Here is a 20,168-nt window from a genome sequence, read left to right as displayed (position 1 = left end):
TCAGAAACATACATACCTACCTACCTACCTAGCCTGCTCCCCAATTCCCCTCCTTACCTCTACGCCGCTGCATTTTCTGCTCCTTCCCGCATGCGCAGTAATTGGGCATGCAATATTCCCTGTTGAGGAAAACCTTTTCGAACAGATGGGGCAGTTCCAGACCATCTCACCTCCGCCCTGAGCCACACACACAGAAAGGCATCAGTAGCCTGTGAAAGCTGCAGCAATATGGAATTTTCTGACCTGGCAAGACCGAATTAATGGGTAAACAACAATATGGCCAAAAAACAGGCCCAAATTTCATGGCGAGGCCATTTTAGGGCACTAGCCATGTTTGGTAGCCAAACGCAAATGTATATACTAGAAATACCACAAAAATTGTTAAGATATAATTGCTGCCACCAGCTTGTCTTTAGGCACAGATAAAAGTAACCAAAAATCTCCAGTGTTAAAAGCTAGAGTGATAAGAAAGTATCCCCATTGCACTGCATTGCATGATTTGTGCAATGTTAAAAAGGTACAAAAAGTATAAGACAAAAAGCAAAACAGTTTCCCAGTACTGATAGTTTGAACGTCTGGTCTGTTTCCAGCATAAATAGTCTGAAGGACTGATCTGTTTCCCCATAACAAAATAAGCAAAGGGCCAGAGGAGTGAAAGGAAGACCTCACTTGCCTGGAAAAAGCCAAACAGATTCAGAAACAGAAGTAAAAAAGTTTTTGGGACCATAGAACTATGGAGGGAAAGTTACCAAAAGAGGTATCTTTCCTAACAGATGCCATTCACTAGTTGAGTGTTTGGCCAAGAGTGTAGGCTTTGTAGGCACCAAAAGCCTCTGCCGGTGCAGGTGTGAGTACTGGTGTGGAGTGCCAAGGGTACTGGGGTATCAGAACCAGGACATGTTGAACCACATTTGCAAACTTGTCCTTAATGACATGTAGAGTCACAAACTTCGTAAAAGTACCCATCATTCTCTCTTCGATAGGATACACACAACCATGGCAGATCTGCTGGAGCCATATAATGGGCTCGGAATTGGCTGGGTGCATCTCAGTCCCCATGGGTTTTTAATGGGTGAACGAGTGGTGGTTATGTCAGCACTTGTGTGTACGCAGGCCTGACTGGCACAGAGGCAGAGACCCTACTAGAGCCACAAGATGTAATTCAGTGGCCAAAAACGGACAGAAAGATGCAACGTCTGGAACAACACTTTGGTGCGGCACAAATGGCCATTCAAGCCTCCTATCAGGGTCCTGCATGTGGGTAAAACAGTGAAAGGGGGTAGGTTCGGAATACCCTAACACACAATACTCACAATTGATGTAAGTTTCTTAATACTTAAAGCAAGTTTTGTGAAGTATTGGCACAGCGTGAGCAAAGGTTTCATTTGTAGTGCGACATACTTTGTACTGCGGGAAAATAGTTCATTTGTGTTTAGTATCTCAGCATTGCCATTCCCAATGTTTATAGACTTTACTTTTTGACATACTTGGCCAGAATGTATATTAACGTTGGCATTCCCAACATTTGCAGTCATTGCCTTTTTACAGGTAGTACCTTCTCCCCCCACATTTTTTTTATTATTTGTGTGTGTTTGACTGTGTATTTGTATGTGTTCTAACTAAACACACTGGACCTCATTACGGGCTTGGCTGTAAATCTGCCTTAATGCCGCCAAACAGAAATCCCATTACCGTCCCTACCACAAGTTTACAAGTGGTGGTAGGCGGTGTAAATCCCCATGTCCATCAGACATTTTCAGCAGAATTACAGAGGTAGTTGCTGCCTACAAAAATCAGCAGAATTACCACTCTGTAATTCCAACAAACCTTTCATTTGGCAATGTGGGAAAAGTGGCGGTAACAGAATTACCATCACTTTTTCTCCCTGCACCACCAACTTCAAAATGAGGCCTATTGTCTTTACTCACTTAAATTCTGTATACATTGTGCTAACTTATAGCCCAAGTGTATTTTCAGAGCATAATCAGATTGTATGTTTCTGAGCGTATTTTCAGTGCTTATACACATTCCGAGCATTCTGTTCATTTTGTTGTTCCTTGAATTTCAAGATGATTCTATGCTTCCAGAAATTCTTTGGGAGGTCAATTTTTACACATTTTTCACCATAATAAAGCAGATTGTGTGGACCCTGAGGGGAGATATGTTGCTCTCCAATTACATATTAAGAAAAGATGCATGACAATTTTAAATATTAATGCACCTAATGTGAACCAAGCTGCCATTTTTGAGACTCTAGATGGAGTATTGGACCAACTGGGCTGTGCAGAGGTTATAATTGGGGAGACTTTAATACTAATTGGGGGAGACTTTAATACTACAATTGATATAAAAATGGATAAAACTACCCAGGCTAGTTCTTACGCTGAAGCTAAAGGGAGAAACAGACTTAAGATTGATAGATGTGGGATTTGCATGACATTTGGCAGGATCCTAATGGGGAGAGAAGAAGTTATACTTTTCATTCGGTGGTACATAGAATGTTGTCACATATTGACTTTTTTCTTGTCAGTAGAAGTCTATGTGGGGATGTTTGTAATTCAACAATTGGTGATGTTGTAATTTTAGACCGCACGCCCGTTATGTTGGCATTTGATGAATCTGCAAGCGGTTTGAGGTCTAAGAAACAATGGTGTAGGAACACACAGCTGCTCTCAGATTTGGAATTTGTTAACCATATACAAACAGAAATGTCACTGTTTTGAAAGGATAATATGCATTCAGTTGACTTAATGTTTTGGGATGCGAAAGCAACATTGCGTGGTAAAATTATTAGTTTTGCTTAATACAAGAAACAACAATGGGAGAAGATTAGGGTCAAACTAGAGGACGTGTATGAAGCAAGTGAGTTTCGCTATTGTGGTTGTCCAAGTAAGGAAAATATGTTGGCTTTGTCCAATGCAAAACAAGCTATGGATTGTGAACTTCATCACAAGGCAGAGACACATCTATTCTATTTGCGACAAGCTTTCTGGGAACGGGGAGAGAGGTCAGGAGCCTTGTTGGCAAACAGTTTACAGCAGAAGGTGAATAACGGACAAGTGCTTTATGTTGTGAAAAGGAGAGGAACAATAAGGAGAAAGAATGAGGAAATCTGTGAGGAATTTATACAATACTAGGCCTCCCTATATCGGGCTGATGAAATTGTTTCAGAGTTAGCAATTAATAATTATCTCTGTTAAATAGAAATGCCAAGTCTGAATGAGCGCAAAAGATTAGATCTTGATGCGCCAACAGCAGTAAAAGAAATTGAAAATGCAATAAATGCATCAGTGAATGCAAATGTCCTGGCCTTGATAGATTCCCAATAGAGTTTTATAAAACTTTTAGTCAGACCCTGGCCCCTTTTCTTGCACAATTGTATACAGAGATCGCGCATAATAAAGCGGTCGCGGAGTCAATGCAGACTGCATTAATAACGGTTATTCCGAAACCAGGTAAAAACCCCTCGCTGTGTGAGAATTAACGGCCTATTTCACTTTTGAATGTTGATGTAAATCTCTTATCAAAAATATTCGCTAGAAGATCAAATGGCTTGCTTCCGAAACTGGTTCATAAAAATCAGACCAGTTTTGTAAGCGGAAGGAACAGTTATGATAACTTCCGGGACGGGAATTGCTTGATGTTATTTATCTAAAGAGGCATTCTTCAGATGCATATGCGGTCATCAGTATTGATGCAGAAAAGGCTTTTGACAGGGTAAGTTGGATTTTCTTACATTTAGAGCCTTATACAGCGGTGCAAAGGCGGCTGTAGCCGTTAATGGTGGTCGATCAGAATGTTTCCAGATTCAAAAAGGGACTTGTCAGGGCTGCCCCTTGTCTCCATTGTTGTTTGATTTATTCATTGAGCCACTTGCCATTATGCTCAGAAACCATCTAGGTATAATGGCATTCCGTTTGGGGACTAGATCTGAAAAGGTCCTCTTATATGCAGATGACCTTTTGGTCTCAATTTCAAATCCAGAGCGCTCATATCGGAACTTCTATTGTTGTTATTTGATTTAGACTGAGAAGTGTGGGCTGATTCGGGTTTTAGATAGTTGGGCATTCATGTCAATAAAGATATTGAGTCACTACTTGTGAATAATTTTCGCCTGAAAATTGAGGAAATAGATTCTGCATAAAATGGGAGAAATTAAACCGGACCCTCTAGGGCAAAATTAACCTACTGAAAATGACTTTGCTCCCAAAACTATTATACATTTTTACTATGCTCCCTCTACCGCTTTCAAATAATCTACTTTTGAGCAATAATAAGTCCTTGAATAGATTTGTGTGGGGGAAAGTAAGCCATGCCCAAATCCCGAAGGATGTCCTTCAAAGCCTGTTGCATCTAGGTGGTTTTGTAAAACGCTACCACGCTGCATTTGTGTTACATACATTACACCATTGGATTGCGACTGACCACATTAATTGTGCAGGGTGCGTTAGAATTGAGAGGAAGTCAGTCTCGCCCACACCACTAGATGTTATTCTGTTACGGACAAAAGCTTGCCTGTTGGTACGACTCAACCTTTCATAAAACATGTTGTGAAAGAATGTCGTCGATGTAATGAGATTCGAGATGAGCAATACCTACTGTGTGCAGATTCTGGTTTGTGGAAAAATCTGGCTGTCAAACAGGGTAATTATTTTTATTGTGGATTTCATGGCAAAAAGCAGGTACCTGGAGAATTGGACAGGTCCATGACGGTTAGAGTATGGTTGATTTTGAATTCTTGCGCTTTAAATATAAGCTGAAAGCAATAGAAATCTGTCATTATGATGTACTGCAGGACCTCTTTGCTGTTATTTTTTCGTCAACGAATGCTACAATGCAAACTCCGCCTGCGTTCTTACTCCTCTCTAAGACCATGCCTCTCTCTGCATCCACTTTATACAATTAGCTACTCCTTCTACTTTAAAGTTACCAACACAATGTGGTATAGGAAATTGGGATTCAGACTTGGGTGGTTTGTTGTCTGATATTGAATGGAACTGCATGTGTGCAGTTCCAATTAATTACAAAGTTGACTTGGAACTGCAGTATATAGAGCAGAGGATTAACCACTACTTGTACTGGTCTCCTTGGAAGATGAGGTTGTGTAAGTTGTAGAGTGAGGATGTTATTAGGAACTGTAAAAGGGAGGTGGGTACCACTCTCCATATGTTGTGGTTGTGTAGTAAGATCCAGCTATTCCGGCATGGCGTTTTCCAGAGAATAGAAACTGATCTTGGGTCCATCTCTTCCAAGAGACCCACTCCTTGGTGTGCTGGGGTTATTTCCTCCAGATATTGTATTGACTAATGGTAAACTATTGTGGACGTATAGAGCCCTTCTTCTTGCTAAAAGACATTCTGAAACTTTGGAAGAGTGCTACTTCCCCGTGTTGATGATTGGTTGCAGAGTTTGTCGCTTCTTTCTAAGAGGGAGAAAGTGTCCTTTAACGCTAAAGATCAACATCATAAATAGGAAATGATCTGGGGAGTGTTTGATATCCTTTATGCATAGTTGTTATAATCACATTCTAGGGGTTTTGTATTTATTTTTATTTTATATATATTTTCTCTTTTTCTGCATTTCTCTACTCTTTCATTCACCTCACCTCCCACCTTCTCTATACATTTTCCCTTGCAGATTGGACTGTTATGATGTGTTTAAATAAGTGTTAGACTTTACATTAGACATATTGTATTTTTGACTCATGGTTAATGTAAGTGTTAAAAGAATAAATACAACTTGGAAAAGCTCATTACATTTTTCCAAATTTGGCATGTGTGGTTGTATATGCCCACATTTCGTCAGGTTTCATGGACAAGGTCAGAAGTTACATAGGAAGATGTCTTGTATTTTTCCTATGTAAAATCTCACGTAAGCATTGGGAATCCACAGGCACAATCCTAATACATATTTGGAATAACAATTCCGACCCAATACAAATACAGGATTAGCTTTTATTGCTCTGCACTCTGGATCGGCTATGCAGAGCTGAATTATAGATACATCGTTGAGTTTTAAAAATATTGCCGGATACTATTTCCGAAATGTTTGTACCAAGCACCAGTTCCAGGACCACTAGCATGGCCGTAGGGACCACTTTGGCTCTGCCTTAGAAACAACATAGCCCCAGGATGGACCCATTGGGCATAGCCGGTCATACTCAGTGACTACATTTTCCTGGGGAGGGCCTTCAGGCACTGCCCAGAGAACCCTAACGCCACTAGATAAGCCCATGGTGGTAGACTGTGTAGTGACTACTTTGACCCAGGCAATCTTGGAAGTGATCCATAGTGGCTCAATTCACCCCTAAAGGCCAATGACTGTGGCCTCAGTGCTTCAATGACTGGGGTACGGCTGCCGCCGCGGCCAGTCTCCTCGCAGAACGGGCACAGCTCATGCCGAATTGTCACTGTTCCCCTTCAGATGGTCTCCACCCAGGTTTGCAAGCTTTGGCTCTCAAGAGGTTGTTGGACTACAACTCCTATCAGCCAAAACTAGCCTATTTAATGGGGAGGTATCATGAGAGTTGTAGTCCAAAACATCAGGAGACACAGGTTGCAGGCCTCTGGCCTTATTCAATGGCCTTGAGGCCTAAGGCTTCCACATTCCTGAAAGTGCCACTGGTCCTGACCAGTGGCCTCTGTGCCGGGGCAATTGACAAGTGGGTGTTTAGGCATGGGCTCATGCCCTTCAGCTCCTTCCCAAGGCCTTATGAAAGTCAGGCCTGGTAACCACACTGACCCCAGTGGTGGCTTGTGGGCCACCAAACAGGAAAAGCTCTAGGTCTGATACCAGAATGTTGCCTGTGGACTCTCTCGCAGGCCCACAGGCCACATTGGCCGGACAGTGTTATTTTTTTAAATTAGGCTACTGTGTACCCTAGGAGCTTTCATCTGCTTGCCCCCCTCCCCTTTCCACACCAAGATTCAGGGCAACTGTAAAACGGCCAAAATATGTCCCCTTTTGGCTGCATGGCTAAGTGCGGCTTGAGGGCCATAGATTGCCTCTCAGATTTGTGTCTCAGACACACAACTACCTTCTCCTGCCTCTAAGAAGAGACAGACAATGCAGAATAACACTACATCACACAGCTCGCTGCTCTAGCCGACGGCCCAGGGGCTAGCACGGAAAACTACCAACCATATGTGTTCTGAAGCTGTATTATAGCTAGCATTGCATGCACAAGTAACCAGTTCTTCAACAGGCTTTCAGAAGACTCAGCACTGGAGACTGCACGCAGAAACTGCCAAAGCCTCACAAAGTGCTGCAGCTGTCCAAACTGGTATATATGTCCTGCAATTTAGGGTGAATATTGTGGCCAATCAAAACAAAAAGACGCCATTAAATCGCTTAATGGGGTTTCTTATTGAATCACTACAAGACATGCTTAACATTTAAAATTGTGGACATTATGATGTTCCCATAAGGCTCTTTGCTTTTATGCAAATCGACAGGATTCTATGAAGAGATACTGTGTCGTACAACCTGGTTGGGGGCCCTGCCCCCTGGCCCCACCCCTTCCTTCCCACAGCCCGCCCCTGCCAAAGAGGCGACAGTTCCCCCCAGTACATTTTTTCTCATTTCCACCACTGCCTAGAGAGAATATAGAATGGTGATAGCGCTATGGCAAACCATGCCCTGGTGCAAAAAGCATTGAAAGAAGACAGCTTTTGTCCTTGTGACAAGGTACAAAATTGCCCTAAATCGTGTAAAGTTTCTATAATACAGTCTTTGATGTGCCTATGAGCATTAATGAGACCTCATATACGCAAATTGCAGCACTGTGTTTATGAACACTAAGAAGATCACATATGTTCTAGAGCACGTAGTGCACTTCTTCTAGAAGCAACGGGAACAACTTATGTACATGCATAGGAAACACGCATTGCAAGAGCATTAAAGAACAGATAAAGGTGAGTCCAAGATACATAACCTACTCCTTTCACCCTCAAAAAGCAAACAAGCCACCTACCTCATCTCGTAAACCCTGTATTTGTCCGGGGAATGACTGCACCTGTGAAGCAATTCCACGCTGTGACTCAGCCACATCTCCCAACTCCAGACGCAGCCTGCCGAGCTGTTTATCCAGGCGTGAGATTTCCTGCAGGAAGAGCTGCTTCTGATCCTCCTGTGGCGGGCTGGTAAGAAAGGGAGTGAAAGGGACATCGGGCAGTGTGCAAGAATAGGGCAATGCAAAACTGACATTAACACCAGCTAAGAATTTGTTTATACCTGCAGGTCCACTTCCAACCACTATGCAGCAATGTGATCACTCTCCGATTGGAGGTGGTAAGAAGACATATGTCAGACATTTACTAACAGAAGGCAAGTTACGGCAGTGTCCACCCTGTAAGAGGCGTGACAACCTTTAATGCTACACTTCCATTTCCCAACAGATGAGGGCAGTGTGGCATCTCTCCCATTGATAGACCCAGAGTGTTGGGTAACATGATGGGCAGTTATAGGACTAGACTGGCTTCATTTACCTTTTCTTCTGAAAATAAGCTATTAGCGGTGTAACGAAAGCTTGAAACCCAGAAGGAAAACATCCACTAAGTTAATTGTAGAGAATAAAAGCTGCACATCATTCTTTACAGTAAAAGGGTATAGCTACATTGCCAGCGAAAGAGTGGTTGAACTGTGCAAGAAGCCTTCTTGTGTGGGTTTGCATCACCTTAACGTCATCCTTCTAATCTAGCCATTGATTTTTCTCTGGAAGCTCTCAGGGTTATAACCACCAGCCCAGCCGGAACTGCTGGGCCAGGTCCCCTCTGCACGGAAACGCAAGCAACTCCAGATATGCTTCGGCCTTGTTGGGCCTCATCAGTGAGGTGCAGGTTGGTTCCCTAAGGCGCAGCGAGCAAGGGACCCAAGGTTTTGAATGAGTCTGAACCACTGGCACGTGTCTGGGGGTTGATGTTGGTACTTTTGTTCAGAAGAGAGTTGCCTAGCATTTAGGTGCTGGACTGCCCCAGGGTAGGACAAATGCTGGTATGTTTTGGATATTTCACCTCTGTGAAAGATAGTGAGCTAAAGCATCTGGGCAAGGCTCTCGGAACCCGGGACTAATGTCTGGCAGAGGGACTTCCCAGGACCCCCCGTTTTTTGCACCTCTCAGGGTTTTAAACATGCCCCTTTATCAATGTGGAAAATATAATCAGAGCAAGTTTTGTCCTGTTTTTTGTTACCGGCTCGTTGGGGGAGGACTACAGAACAATGGAAAAACAGGGGGTCCCCAAAAGCTACTACTGATGTCGCATTAAGGTTGGAAATTCAGATTAACATTGGGTGATTGCAAAGAAACATCTTATGTGAAAGAAATACCACACACAATATGGGGGCCTCTTCGAGAATGAATTGTACTAGAGATTGGTTGAAGTCACCCTATATTTACTAACATCACTTGAGTTATCGGTGTGCTTGTTGAGATTAATACAAGCTAACAAGCACCATCGTGCTTTAGAACTATTCTTTGTTCCTTACCACATTGTGTTTTATGTTGTCACATGTGTTTTTTAGAAGACGGACTAATTGTGTCCTTTTTACTATGTACTAAAGAATAAAATCAAGTATATTTTTGTATTCCAAACCGGTTGTTCATCTTGTGGTATTTGTTTTATATAAGATGTTTCTTTGCAATCACCCAATGTTAATCTGAATTTCCAGCCTTAATGCGACATCAGTAGGTAGCCTTTGGGGACCCCTTGTTTTTCCCTTTATAAATGTGTCTGACTCAGAAGTGGCTCTTAATGCTTTCGCTCGAGGACAGGACTGCCGTTTCCTATCTCGCCCCATTTACTGTCCATTGTAATTGATGACTTGGAGGCATAGGGAACACTCTTGCTCATCCCATTTTTACGGTTCTGACCACGGAGAAACCAAAGCGTGTCTCACCTACTAGTGCCCGATGATTGATATTGAGGGGGGGGGGATGTGTGTGTGTGTGTGTGTGTGCGCGCGCGCGCGCGCGCGAGGGCACAGCTATCGCCTTTGGATCCAGACTCTGGGGGTGGATCAGTGAGGGGTGTTCGGGGAGTGGGGGTGGGATGACTGATGGTGAGACGCGGTATTCCCCACTTTGCCGTACCCATGATCCATCCTATTTGATAGGATTTTCCAATGTCCCAACTCCACCCACCACTTTTAAGCACAAACACTGGACTGAGGAAGAGGGCGACAGAGTAACAAGGCTAACACCCACATATTTCATTGGACATGTCCCGCTAATCGGGTCAGGCAAAGTCCGGCACTTGACTTTAATCACCTACATCTGATACCGATTAGCTCTCCCCACACGGATAAAAGGCGAACATAGAGACACACTCTGAGCAAGGTGGAACACGAGAAGAAGCAGTACTTCCGGGGCAAAGGAGAACCTACTAGAGCAGAGCGATTGGCACGACAGCAAAGGGTAGAGAAACCCAGGAGTTCCCTGCAGGGGGTTGTTGCCTCCAAAGAGCCATGAAAGATACGTGAAGGCCAAAGGCCAAATCCCAGACAAGAAGACTGCATTGTGTTTCAAAGGCGCCAGCGACCCTCCCGGGTGAACGACAGAATTGGGGAGGTGAGGCCAAGCCTGTGGTACTAACCTTGACTTGTGAATTAAAAACCATAAAGACAAGAAAGGAATGCACAAAGCTGGTGAGTTGGCGAGTGACATGAACAACCGGTGTGTGTTAAGAGAAGAGTGAAGTTGCAACAGTATACCTTACAATTGAAGGCTGCATGCGTGTGAATGAGACGCGAAGGAAGGCAGACCTTTGGTGAACTTTAAATTATTGATAACTGTGAAGCCAGTGATACAGAGTAGCGGAGTGGTCAGGCGAAAGGAAATAGCCCAGGCGAAAGGAAGTTACCCACTTGAAAGTCTCCGCGAAAGTTGAAACTTTTTGGTTATAAAGTGACAACGCGAATGAACTCTAAAAGGTGTAATAATCAAGATTAACCCCGGCAAAAGGGGAAGTAAAAGGTGAATGTCGAACTTTTGTGCTTACAATATTGAACTACCCAGACCAAGAGACACGAATGTGTGAGCTGAAGGGAAAGTCCGAGTGGTCCTGCGGAGGTCTATAGTAAAGCCTTGCACATTCGAAAGTCTTTGACATCAGGAAAAGGTCTGAGCCTGACTGAGGGAGACCGGAAGTGTGATAAGCAAGGGAAGGGAACCCCTAAAGCAGGTGAATTAAGCTTGGGGAAGGGAAGCCCTGCAAGGTCTGCGATGGAAAGGTCTGAACCTGACAAGGGGAGACCTACGTACACTTTTTGTTGAACTGTGAACTTTTTGTTGAACTGCAAAATAACTTGTGAAAGGTGGAATTAGAGGCTTTAACATGAAAGGCCAGGCGGGCCTCGATCCACGTTTTGAACTGCCTTTGTTTTGAGAACCTGAGCCACAGTGTGCCATCCTGCCTACAGGGACCGCCTTTTACTGCACACTGTCTAACGTGGGAAGGAGAGCTGACTCAGCCACATTGATTCTTTATGTTCTAAAACTGACTTTTCTTTGCTTACATAGTCTCCGTTACACGGATGGAGCAGGCATTAGGCTTTGTTAGTATAGGCCATTTTGATTTGACAGAGACTGACTAGGACAGTGTTTTCTTTATTATTTGATGGTAGAGACGACTCCCATCATAGCTATAGAGCAAAACAGGAGTTTTTCCAAACCCGAAAATTGAATAAAGGTTTTACAAATTGTACCTCTTGTGTCAGTGCCATACTTGTGATACCATGCCTCCCTCCCTTACACCACCCACAATGAAAAGCGGGAGAAAGGACCTCCAGTACAGAGCACAACCACCAATCAGGAGGTGCTAAGTTATGAAGTCCTATTTCCATAAAAAATGGCAGCCTCCAGATTGTGCATTAAATCACTTTCATTGGGACAAGAATTTGTGAAAACTGTGGAAGTTCAGACAGGCACATTACTACCATCTTAACGGCACTCTGGATTTGTGCATGGCCCTCTAATAATGTGTTCCAGCTGCTACTGGTAACCCCAAGCTAGATACAAAATAATTCAGGTTTGCCTGAAGCTTAATAGTATCTAAATTAAGCATTCACCCAAGTTTGTCTGCACATCTGCAGACTTGGATTGGAAGAGTGTCCCTTTTCTATATGCAATTCACTCCAAGTCATTGGTAAATCTCTCACCAATAAAGATTTTAAAACCCTGTGTACTGCCGAGTCCTGAGCAATGTATGAACCAGGTAAACACTTTTAGTGAATTTTATGGCACTTTTGGCTCTGAGTGTACCGCTATGCTGGAGCCCTTCCGCAAAACGTTATTGCTACCTGTTAGCAGGTTTTCATAAATATTACCAGGGCAGGATTCTGGGTAGCCATCCTTAGTGGCCTGCAAAGGATTACCACAAATGTCTAACCAAACTCTCACTTGGTAGCAAAGCTGATAAGGCTTAGACTAAGGAGGTCAGAGGTTTGCTATAAAGTACAATAAACGTACACAAAGGATTGTCAAGAACTAGATCATCCCGGTTAGGGAGAATTCTCAGAAATGTGCTAATTCCTCTCTACCTTAGAGACCCCCAGCACTTTTGCTGGACTTTAGGACTTTTAATTTCAAACCTGGAGAGAGTGAGGCCTTTTTCCCCCTCAATCATGTATTTTTCCTGTGATTTATACACTGTGATACTTTTGACTTTGGAGTCTGACAAACTCCATAGGCATCATCTTTGCATTGTGACACACAGCACCTTCAGTGCAGTGGCACATTGAAGTCTCTTAGATTTCCCAAGGTTTAAATACATTCTCTTGGTGAAACTTCCGTTTCCAAGAGCAGTGAAGTGAAACAACAAGTTACTTACCAACTGGTCAAATTCTCAAGAGGGGCAGGCTGGGAGGGCGATGTGGAATACGTTGGACGAACATCCAGTCGAAAGAACATTACCAGTTGGTAAGTAACTTGTTCTTCGAATGGATTGTGTCCTCCAACATATTCCACATCTTTGACACACTCCCAAAGCAGTAACAGAAAATGGAGGAGGTAAAATAATTTAGCATACCCAATCAGATGGCAGAAAAAAGAACCACCTTACCAAATGCTATATCTTGACCATGGAGCGTATCCAGGGAGTAATGTTTAACAAAGGTGTGGATAGAAGCCCATGTGGCAGTGGCAACGTCACAAATATTCCTAATAGGAACTCCCTGCTGCAGGGCTGTGGAAGTAACCACGCCCCTAGTGGAATGAGCACGCAACCCTTCAGGAGGGTCATTGCCCGCCAATCGGTAACATTCCGAATGGTGAGGATAATACACCTGGACAACTGGACAAGGTCTGTTTGGTAACAACCTGGCTCAATCAGTGTCCAGCATACCCCACAAAGAGTTGATCATCCACTCTGACCCTGGACATCCCAGAAATATAAAAGCTCAGAGCTCTCCTAGGGTCCAACCTACGGAGTCGCTCCTCTTCCTTACCAGGATGAGGAGGAGGATAGAAAGACGGAAAAAACACTTTCTGGCTTAAATGAAATTCAGATACTACCTTATGTAGAAAGGAAGGACGTACCCTCAGTACAACCCTATCCTTGTGGAACACAGTAAAGGGCGGCTTAGATGAAAGTGCCTGCTATTCACTCACTCTGCGAGCGGAAGTAACCACAACCAAGAACACCGTCTTGAAAGACAACAATCTCAAAGGACAAGAGTGCAAAGGTTCAAACGGAGCACCTATCAGAAATTTCAAAACCAAATTGAGATCCCAAACTGGCACCTGGAAAGGGGACAGTGGGAACACATTAGTGAGCCCTTTAAGAAATTGGGAAATAAAAGGAATCTTAAAATAAGAACATTCTACAGACGAGTGCTTGAAGATAGACAGCGCCGCCAGGTAACCCTTAATGGTACCTAGTTGAAGGCCCCTGTGGGCCAAAGAAAGCAAGAAAGAACGAACCATGGGAATGGAACACTGAAAAGGATCAACATTTTGTCCTCTGCACTAGTCGCAAAACTTCCGCCAACGGCAACAGTACAGGGATTTTGAAAGCAACACCTCCAGCACGTCATACGGGAGGTCCAAATCCTTATACCTCAACCTTTCAGATACCAAGCGTGAAGGTTGAGAGTTCTGACCTCTGGATGGAGTACCTGACCCCCCCCTCACGCAAGAGCAGATCCTCTTGGTAGGGAAGACGGCGTGGAGGGCAGATAGAAATTTCTAGAAGGTCCGGGTACCACGCTCTCCTGGCCCAATCTGGAGCATATGGGATCCGAACCTCCGCAACCTCCCTAACACTTGAGGAAAGACAGGGACTGGAGGAAACGCATACAGAAGTGGGAATTACCAATCCACGACAAAGGCATCTCCTAAGGCTCCTCTCAGAGGAAATACCCCTGAGCAGAATCTCTTGCACTTGGCACTGGTCGCGAAGAGATCCACTTGTGGGGTTCCCCAAAGGGCGAAGATCTCCAAAAGGACTTCCTGAGCCAACTCCCACTCGTGAGAGACTGTGCTCTGCCTGCTCAGAGCGTCCGCCGCCGCATTCTCCTCTCCGGCCAGATGAACTGCCGAGAGCGATATTCCCTCCTGGATTGCCCAGAACCAGAGCTGCATCGCCTCTCTGCACAACGGGAGTGACCCTACACCCTCCTTTTTTGTTGAGGTAATGCATGGCCACTGTATTGTCCGTCATGATCAGGACACACTTACCCCGGCACAGACGGCAGAAAAGCCTTCAGGGCCAGCCTGATAGCTCTCAGCTCTAACAGGTTGATGTGGAGTTTGCACTCCGACGGAGACCAAAGACTGCTGGCGGTCAAATCTTCGGCATGAGCTCCCCATCCCGTGAGGGAATCATCCGTTCCAACTGTCACCTCTGGCCACGGTTGCCAAAACGGTTCCCCCTTCATCAGGTTCCCCTCGTTGGCCCACCACAGGAGATCCTGTGAGACGAGAGTGGAATCTGAATGGGATCCGACATCTTGCCCGAGAATTGTGACCACTGCATCTTGAGAACCCATGGCAGGGATCTCATCCTCAGTCTGGTCTCTGGCACCAGAAAAATGCAGGATGCCATGAGGCCGAGCAACCTTACGAATTCGAAAGCCGGGAGACTCTGGGCATGTTCAAACTTGTTCACCATCTGCACAATGTGATGATCCCTCATCTTGGGAGGCAAGCACTTCTCCAAGGAATTGTCCAACACAGCTCTGATGTACTGCAGCTGTTGGGAAGGTGTCGGATGCGACTTCTTGAAATTGAGGGAGAAGCCCAGCTTGTGGAGGGAGCAGCAGATGAGACCGAGATGATCAAGCGCTTGCTCAGGAGAACGTGCACGGATCAGCACGTCGTCCAGGTAGGGGTAGACGTGAATCCCCCCCCTTGCCTGAGATACGCTGCCACCACCACCATTAGCTTGGTGAAGACCCTGTGGTGGAGGTCAATCCGAATGGCAGGACCCGAAACTGAAAGTGCAAGTCGCCAGCCACAAACCTCAGGTACTTCCTGTGCTTTGGATGAATTGGCACATGAAAGTAAGCATCCTGTAGGTCTAGAGACACCAACCAATCCTGAAGTTGAAGGGCCTGGAGGACTTGAGAACGAGTGACCATCTTGAACTTGTCCTTCCTGAGAAGTTTGTTCAACCAACGCAAGTCCAAGATTGGTTTCAATCCCCCGTCTTTCTTTGGAATCAAAAAATATGGGGAATACCATCCCTTGTTCCTCTCCGCTAAAGGCACCAGTTCTATAGTGCCTTTCTCCAGCAGGGTTAAGATTTCCTGCACAAGGAGCAGATCTGGAAGCTTCAAAGAGAGATTCCCTGGTGGATTGTTGTGAGGGCGTTTTAGGAAGGAAGGCAGTACCCGTGGGCTATTGTATCAAGAACCCACGCATCCGAAGAAATAGCTCGCCATTCTTCGAGATGCTGAGACAGTCTGCCCCCAACCAGCGAACAATGGGACATGGCTTCATGCTCGTTTTGCTGCGGCTGCGGCAATGCCTGAAGGCAAAGAGGCAGCTGCTTGAGCGGCTTAGGCACCCCTATTTCCCCGACCACCACGAGTACTTTCACACTGACCCCTTTGACTGGCGGCTCCTCTCGTTCTACCAAAGAAGGAGTAGTAATGAAAAGACTGTTTATTTGACTGTTTCTGGCCCTTCCAAGATGGCCGCTGTGGTTTTCTTTGTTGTGTAGGCAGTCTGTGCTGAACCACCTTTGCCTGTGCTGTACTCCCATTGGTTGCTGAGTGTTTTCTTCCATCGAAATCAGGGACCGGCAGGCTTCAGCCGGCCCTCTCAGCAAAGGCCCACTTCTAAGGCCCCTGTCCGCTCCCGGAACGCTAATTGGGGTCCTCCCTGCACCTTAACCACAATGATGCTGCCACCTCACGCCTCTAAGAAATCCGGACTGCCTTGACTTTGCCACCTCCAGAACTATGGGTTAGTTCCCTCCTTATGGACTCACTCCTACTGCCTTCGACTATCACTGTTCTTTCTGCGTGTTACTCCCATGTCATCCTGCTGGGCAGTGCTTCCTAAAACCCTTTGTTAACATCTGATTCCAAGATTGAAACAGTCAAATCTTGCTATTTTTGCTTTGTGCTTCAAATCTTGCTGTTTTTGCTTTGTGTTTACAAGTCAAATCTTGCTGTTTCTGCTTTGTGCCAAAAAGTCAAATCTTGCTGCCCATTGTGAAATTCTCTGTATTTTGCTTGTATACTGTTTCTTTTCTGTAACTTGCCAGCCCAGTGACCTCACCACTCTCTCTTGTCCCACACCTACCTGCCTTAGCCCCCCCCGTATCTCCATCCTCTCCTCACTTCCACCCCAATTGCGCTTTCTGTTTCTCCTATCTTTTCCAATTGCTTCTCCATTGACTATCCTTCCCTTCTCACTAAGTCTGGTAGGAAGAAGTTCAAAAAGGATATCTTGGCCTCTAACCCTGGTCTTCCTATCGCTGACACCTATTCCAATGCTTCCGCCAGACAGACCCTTAACAACATCCTCTTTGTCGTTCCTTCGCCAGATCTATGGACTCCTCATATGGTCTCTGTGCTCTGCCCCAACTCCTCCTCTCCCATTAATGGTGGCACTTGCTGGGAAGTTCTCATGGCTTCCTTTGACTCCTCTAAAGTCATCATTAATGTCTACCTAAATGGCACTGTCATGGTCCAAGGCCCTCAGGCCAATTCCTCCTCTTTGATAGGCGCTTCCCTTGCCTCATCAATTTCCTCTCATCTCCTGCTGTCCCCTCCTCTTCCCTCTTGGCTACCTTGCCCTTGCTCTCCTCCTCCTCTGCCCCTCCTAGGGCTCTTTCTCCTCCGCAGGGCGTACCTCTGATCTGTACCCCTCCCCAGAAGGTCTTTAAGGCTGACCACCTTCTTCATATTGCCACTCTCAACTCTCGCTCTGCCGTCAAACACTCCTCGGACATCTGCCACCTCCTTGAAGAACTAAACCTTGATGTCCTTGGTCTTACTGAGACATAGTTCACGGCCAGCTCTGTCACAAGCTTTGACACTCTCCTCCCTGATGGCTACAAGATCCTCTCAGCACCCAGATCCTCCCGATCAGGTGGGGTGGGGGGGAGGGGCGGGCGCTTGTAGCCCTGATCTTTCCTGAGTGGATTCCTGCCTCCATCATTCCCACTCAGACCTACCCCTCTTTTGAATGCCTCGTCTGTAGGCTTTCTCTCTCGCCTACCCATTCTCTTACTGTGGTTACCATCTACCGGCCTCCTGGTCAAATCACCTAATTTCTCTCTGAGTGGGCAGACTCCTCCTCCCTCCTGGCCTCTACCACTCAACTCCTCCTCCTCGGTGACCTAAATATACATTTAGACTCTCCTTGCTCCTCCTCTGTACTTTTCCGTGACCTCTGCGACTCCCTCTCCCTGTCCATCCTCCCCTCTGGCCCGACTCACTCTGCAGGGCACACACTTGATGTCTTGATCTTCTCTGACCTCCCCCTCTCCATCCCTCTGGCCACTCCTCTCTCCTGGAGCGATCACTCCCTCCTCTGATCTCATCTCTCCCTCTCTTCCCCCCAAGCCAAGCATACCCCAACACTGCCACCTACCTTCTCGGACATCCGGCCCATGAAGCGTGTGTCAGTTGAGGCTTTTGCCGCCACTTTCTCTCCCCCCCTTCCACCTTTGGCTGTCTCACATCCTGACACAGCCCTGTCTCTGCTCTACTCTTCAATTTCTGATACACTTGATGTTCTTGCCCCCGTCATGAGGATCAGTTTGAAGTCCAAAACTAAGTGCAATTCCTGCTATTACTCTGACCTAGCTACACTTCAACGTAAGTGTAGGGCAGCTGAGAGGAAATGGAGGACTTCCTGTTCATCCTCTGACAAACTGCCCTGTCGCCTGCTACAAAGGCAATACCGACTCTCTGTCCACACCAAGAAGAGAGTCCACATTCAAGCTTGTGTCTCTGCGGTATCTAACAACTCGGCCGAACTCTTTAAAATCTCTAACCCAGCTGCAGTCTCCACCCCTCCTGTTGCCTCCCAGGCTCTTTGCAATGCCCTTGCCTCTCACTTCATTTAAAAAACCCAGGACATCCTGTCCACCCTCTCCCCTCCTCTCCCCTTTCCATCTGTGCTTGCGGACCCTCCTTTAGCCACCCTCCCACCATCCTTCTCGTCCTTTCCTCTTTTCACCCCTGACAAGTTCGCCAGACAAGTCAGATCTATGAAAGCCTCGTCAAAACAAGTTCATCCCCGTTCCTCTAAAACCATCAAGGACCACATTGACACCCTTGCTCCGGCCCTTGCTGATTTTTGAAACCACTCTTTTGCCTCGAGATCCTTCCCCTCCCCTCTGAAGCACTCCTTTGTGCATCCTCTTCTCAAGAAACCCACAGTTGATCCTTCTTGTCCAGCTAACTATCGCCCAATTTCCATTACTCCCTTTCTGTAACGCTCACCTGATTCCCGTAGAGGCGCCGGTCTTGACTGGGCGTATACCGTATCTTCAAAGGTGATGTGTAACACACGGCTGGCTCTTTGGGCTGGACCTCTGTGCACTGTATGTCTGGCTCGAAGGGTAAGATGTCTGCAGATAGAAAATGTGGGATTAATGAACTGGGTTATTGAATGTCTCTCTCTTCTTCCCTTTCTCTTCTCCTGTAGAACCCCAAAGGTTAACGCTCTCACCTTAGGTAAGTGAACGCCGTGCTCTCCATCTGCCTCGAGGCAGGGTGCTGTAACCAGTTTCTTCACTGGATAAGGGGAGCAGGCCTCTTGACTTCAGAGGACTGCTGTCCGTCGTTTACTGCACGAACGGTAAGTTTCGAGTAATTCTAATGTCTTTAAAGTCTTTAGTAATGATGTCTCTTGTTTTGCAGGGTTCCGGCGATGGCGGATGGCGGGCTGAAGTGAGTTGAAGATGGAGCCCGTGTGATGAATAGAAGCGCCTGGAAGTACGTAAGTAAGTGCTTGTTGCCTGCTTCACGATGCGCTCCAACTGTCTTTTTATTTTGCAGGTACAAGTTCGGGGCGGCTGCAGGGTGCCGGAATACCCACTGGGTTGGATGTGGAAAGGAGTAATGGCACGTGAGTATTAAAGTTCCCCAATGTCTTTAAACGCACCTTGTTTTGTCTTTCAGATGCGGGATGCAGCGCCGAAGGCCTCCGGAGCGTGCAAAGAGTTGGTAAGCTTTTGTCTTTCAGATGCCGGAATGCAGTGTGAAGACCTCCGGAGCGCACGAAGAGTAGGTAAGCCTTTGTCTTTCAGATGCCGGAATGCAGCGCGAGGCGTTGGTGACAGCCGATGGACCAGGTAAATCAAGAGCTGTCACTGAAGACCGTAATGCTAACCTGTTCTTTCTTGTCTTTATAGGTGTTGCTGAAGACTGGATTCAGAATGGTAAGCCTTTTTCCTTAGGCCCAGGATCAGATGCAGAAGACACAATGAGAGTTCTGCTGCTGAGGATGCAGAATAACGCAAAGCAAGATTCATCCATCGGGTGTGGTTTAAATAGCCTCCTGTAGTGCTTAGGTGTCTCCTTCCACAGCCACGCCTAGGTAAGAAAAGAGTTCCTGCTTTCCAGAAGAGTTCCAGTGTTCTGAATCTAGGGAGTGGCTCCTGCCCCACCCAACAGGAAAAGTAGTTCCAAACAGAAGAGGATCAGAGATTCAACTGGCAGGCAAGTAAGCAGCATGGTCTGCTGCAGGTAAGTCCACCCAAGCATTATGA

At 46.0% G+C, this 20,168-nt stretch overlaps 1 protein-coding gene across 3 annotated transcripts in view; it reads right to left on the bottom strand.

Annotated features, from left to right (window-relative positions):
* The window catches only part of SUN2 (Sad1 and UNC84 domain containing 2), a 396,247-nt gene that overhangs the window by 77,527 nt on the left and 298,552 nt on the right, over positions 1–20,168 (bottom strand). For all 3 annotated transcript variants that reach the window (XM_069652961.1, XM_069652963.1, XM_069652960.1), the window contains one exon: positions 7,973–8,138. In XM_069652961.1, the coding sequence (XP_069509062.1) occupies positions 7,973–8,138 (166 nt within the window). The remainder of the gene's footprint in view (positions 1–7,972; positions 8,139–20,168) is intronic.

The sequence above is a fragment of the Ambystoma mexicanum genome, chromosome 3q (genome assembly GCF_040938575.1).
Source record: "Ambystoma mexicanum isolate Mex_15411 chromosome 3q, UKY_AmexF1_1, whole genome shotgun sequence".
NCBI lineage: Eukaryota > Metazoa > Chordata > Amphibia > Caudata > Ambystomatidae > Ambystoma > Ambystoma mexicanum.
This window is presented reverse-complemented; position numbering and strand designations above follow the sequence as displayed.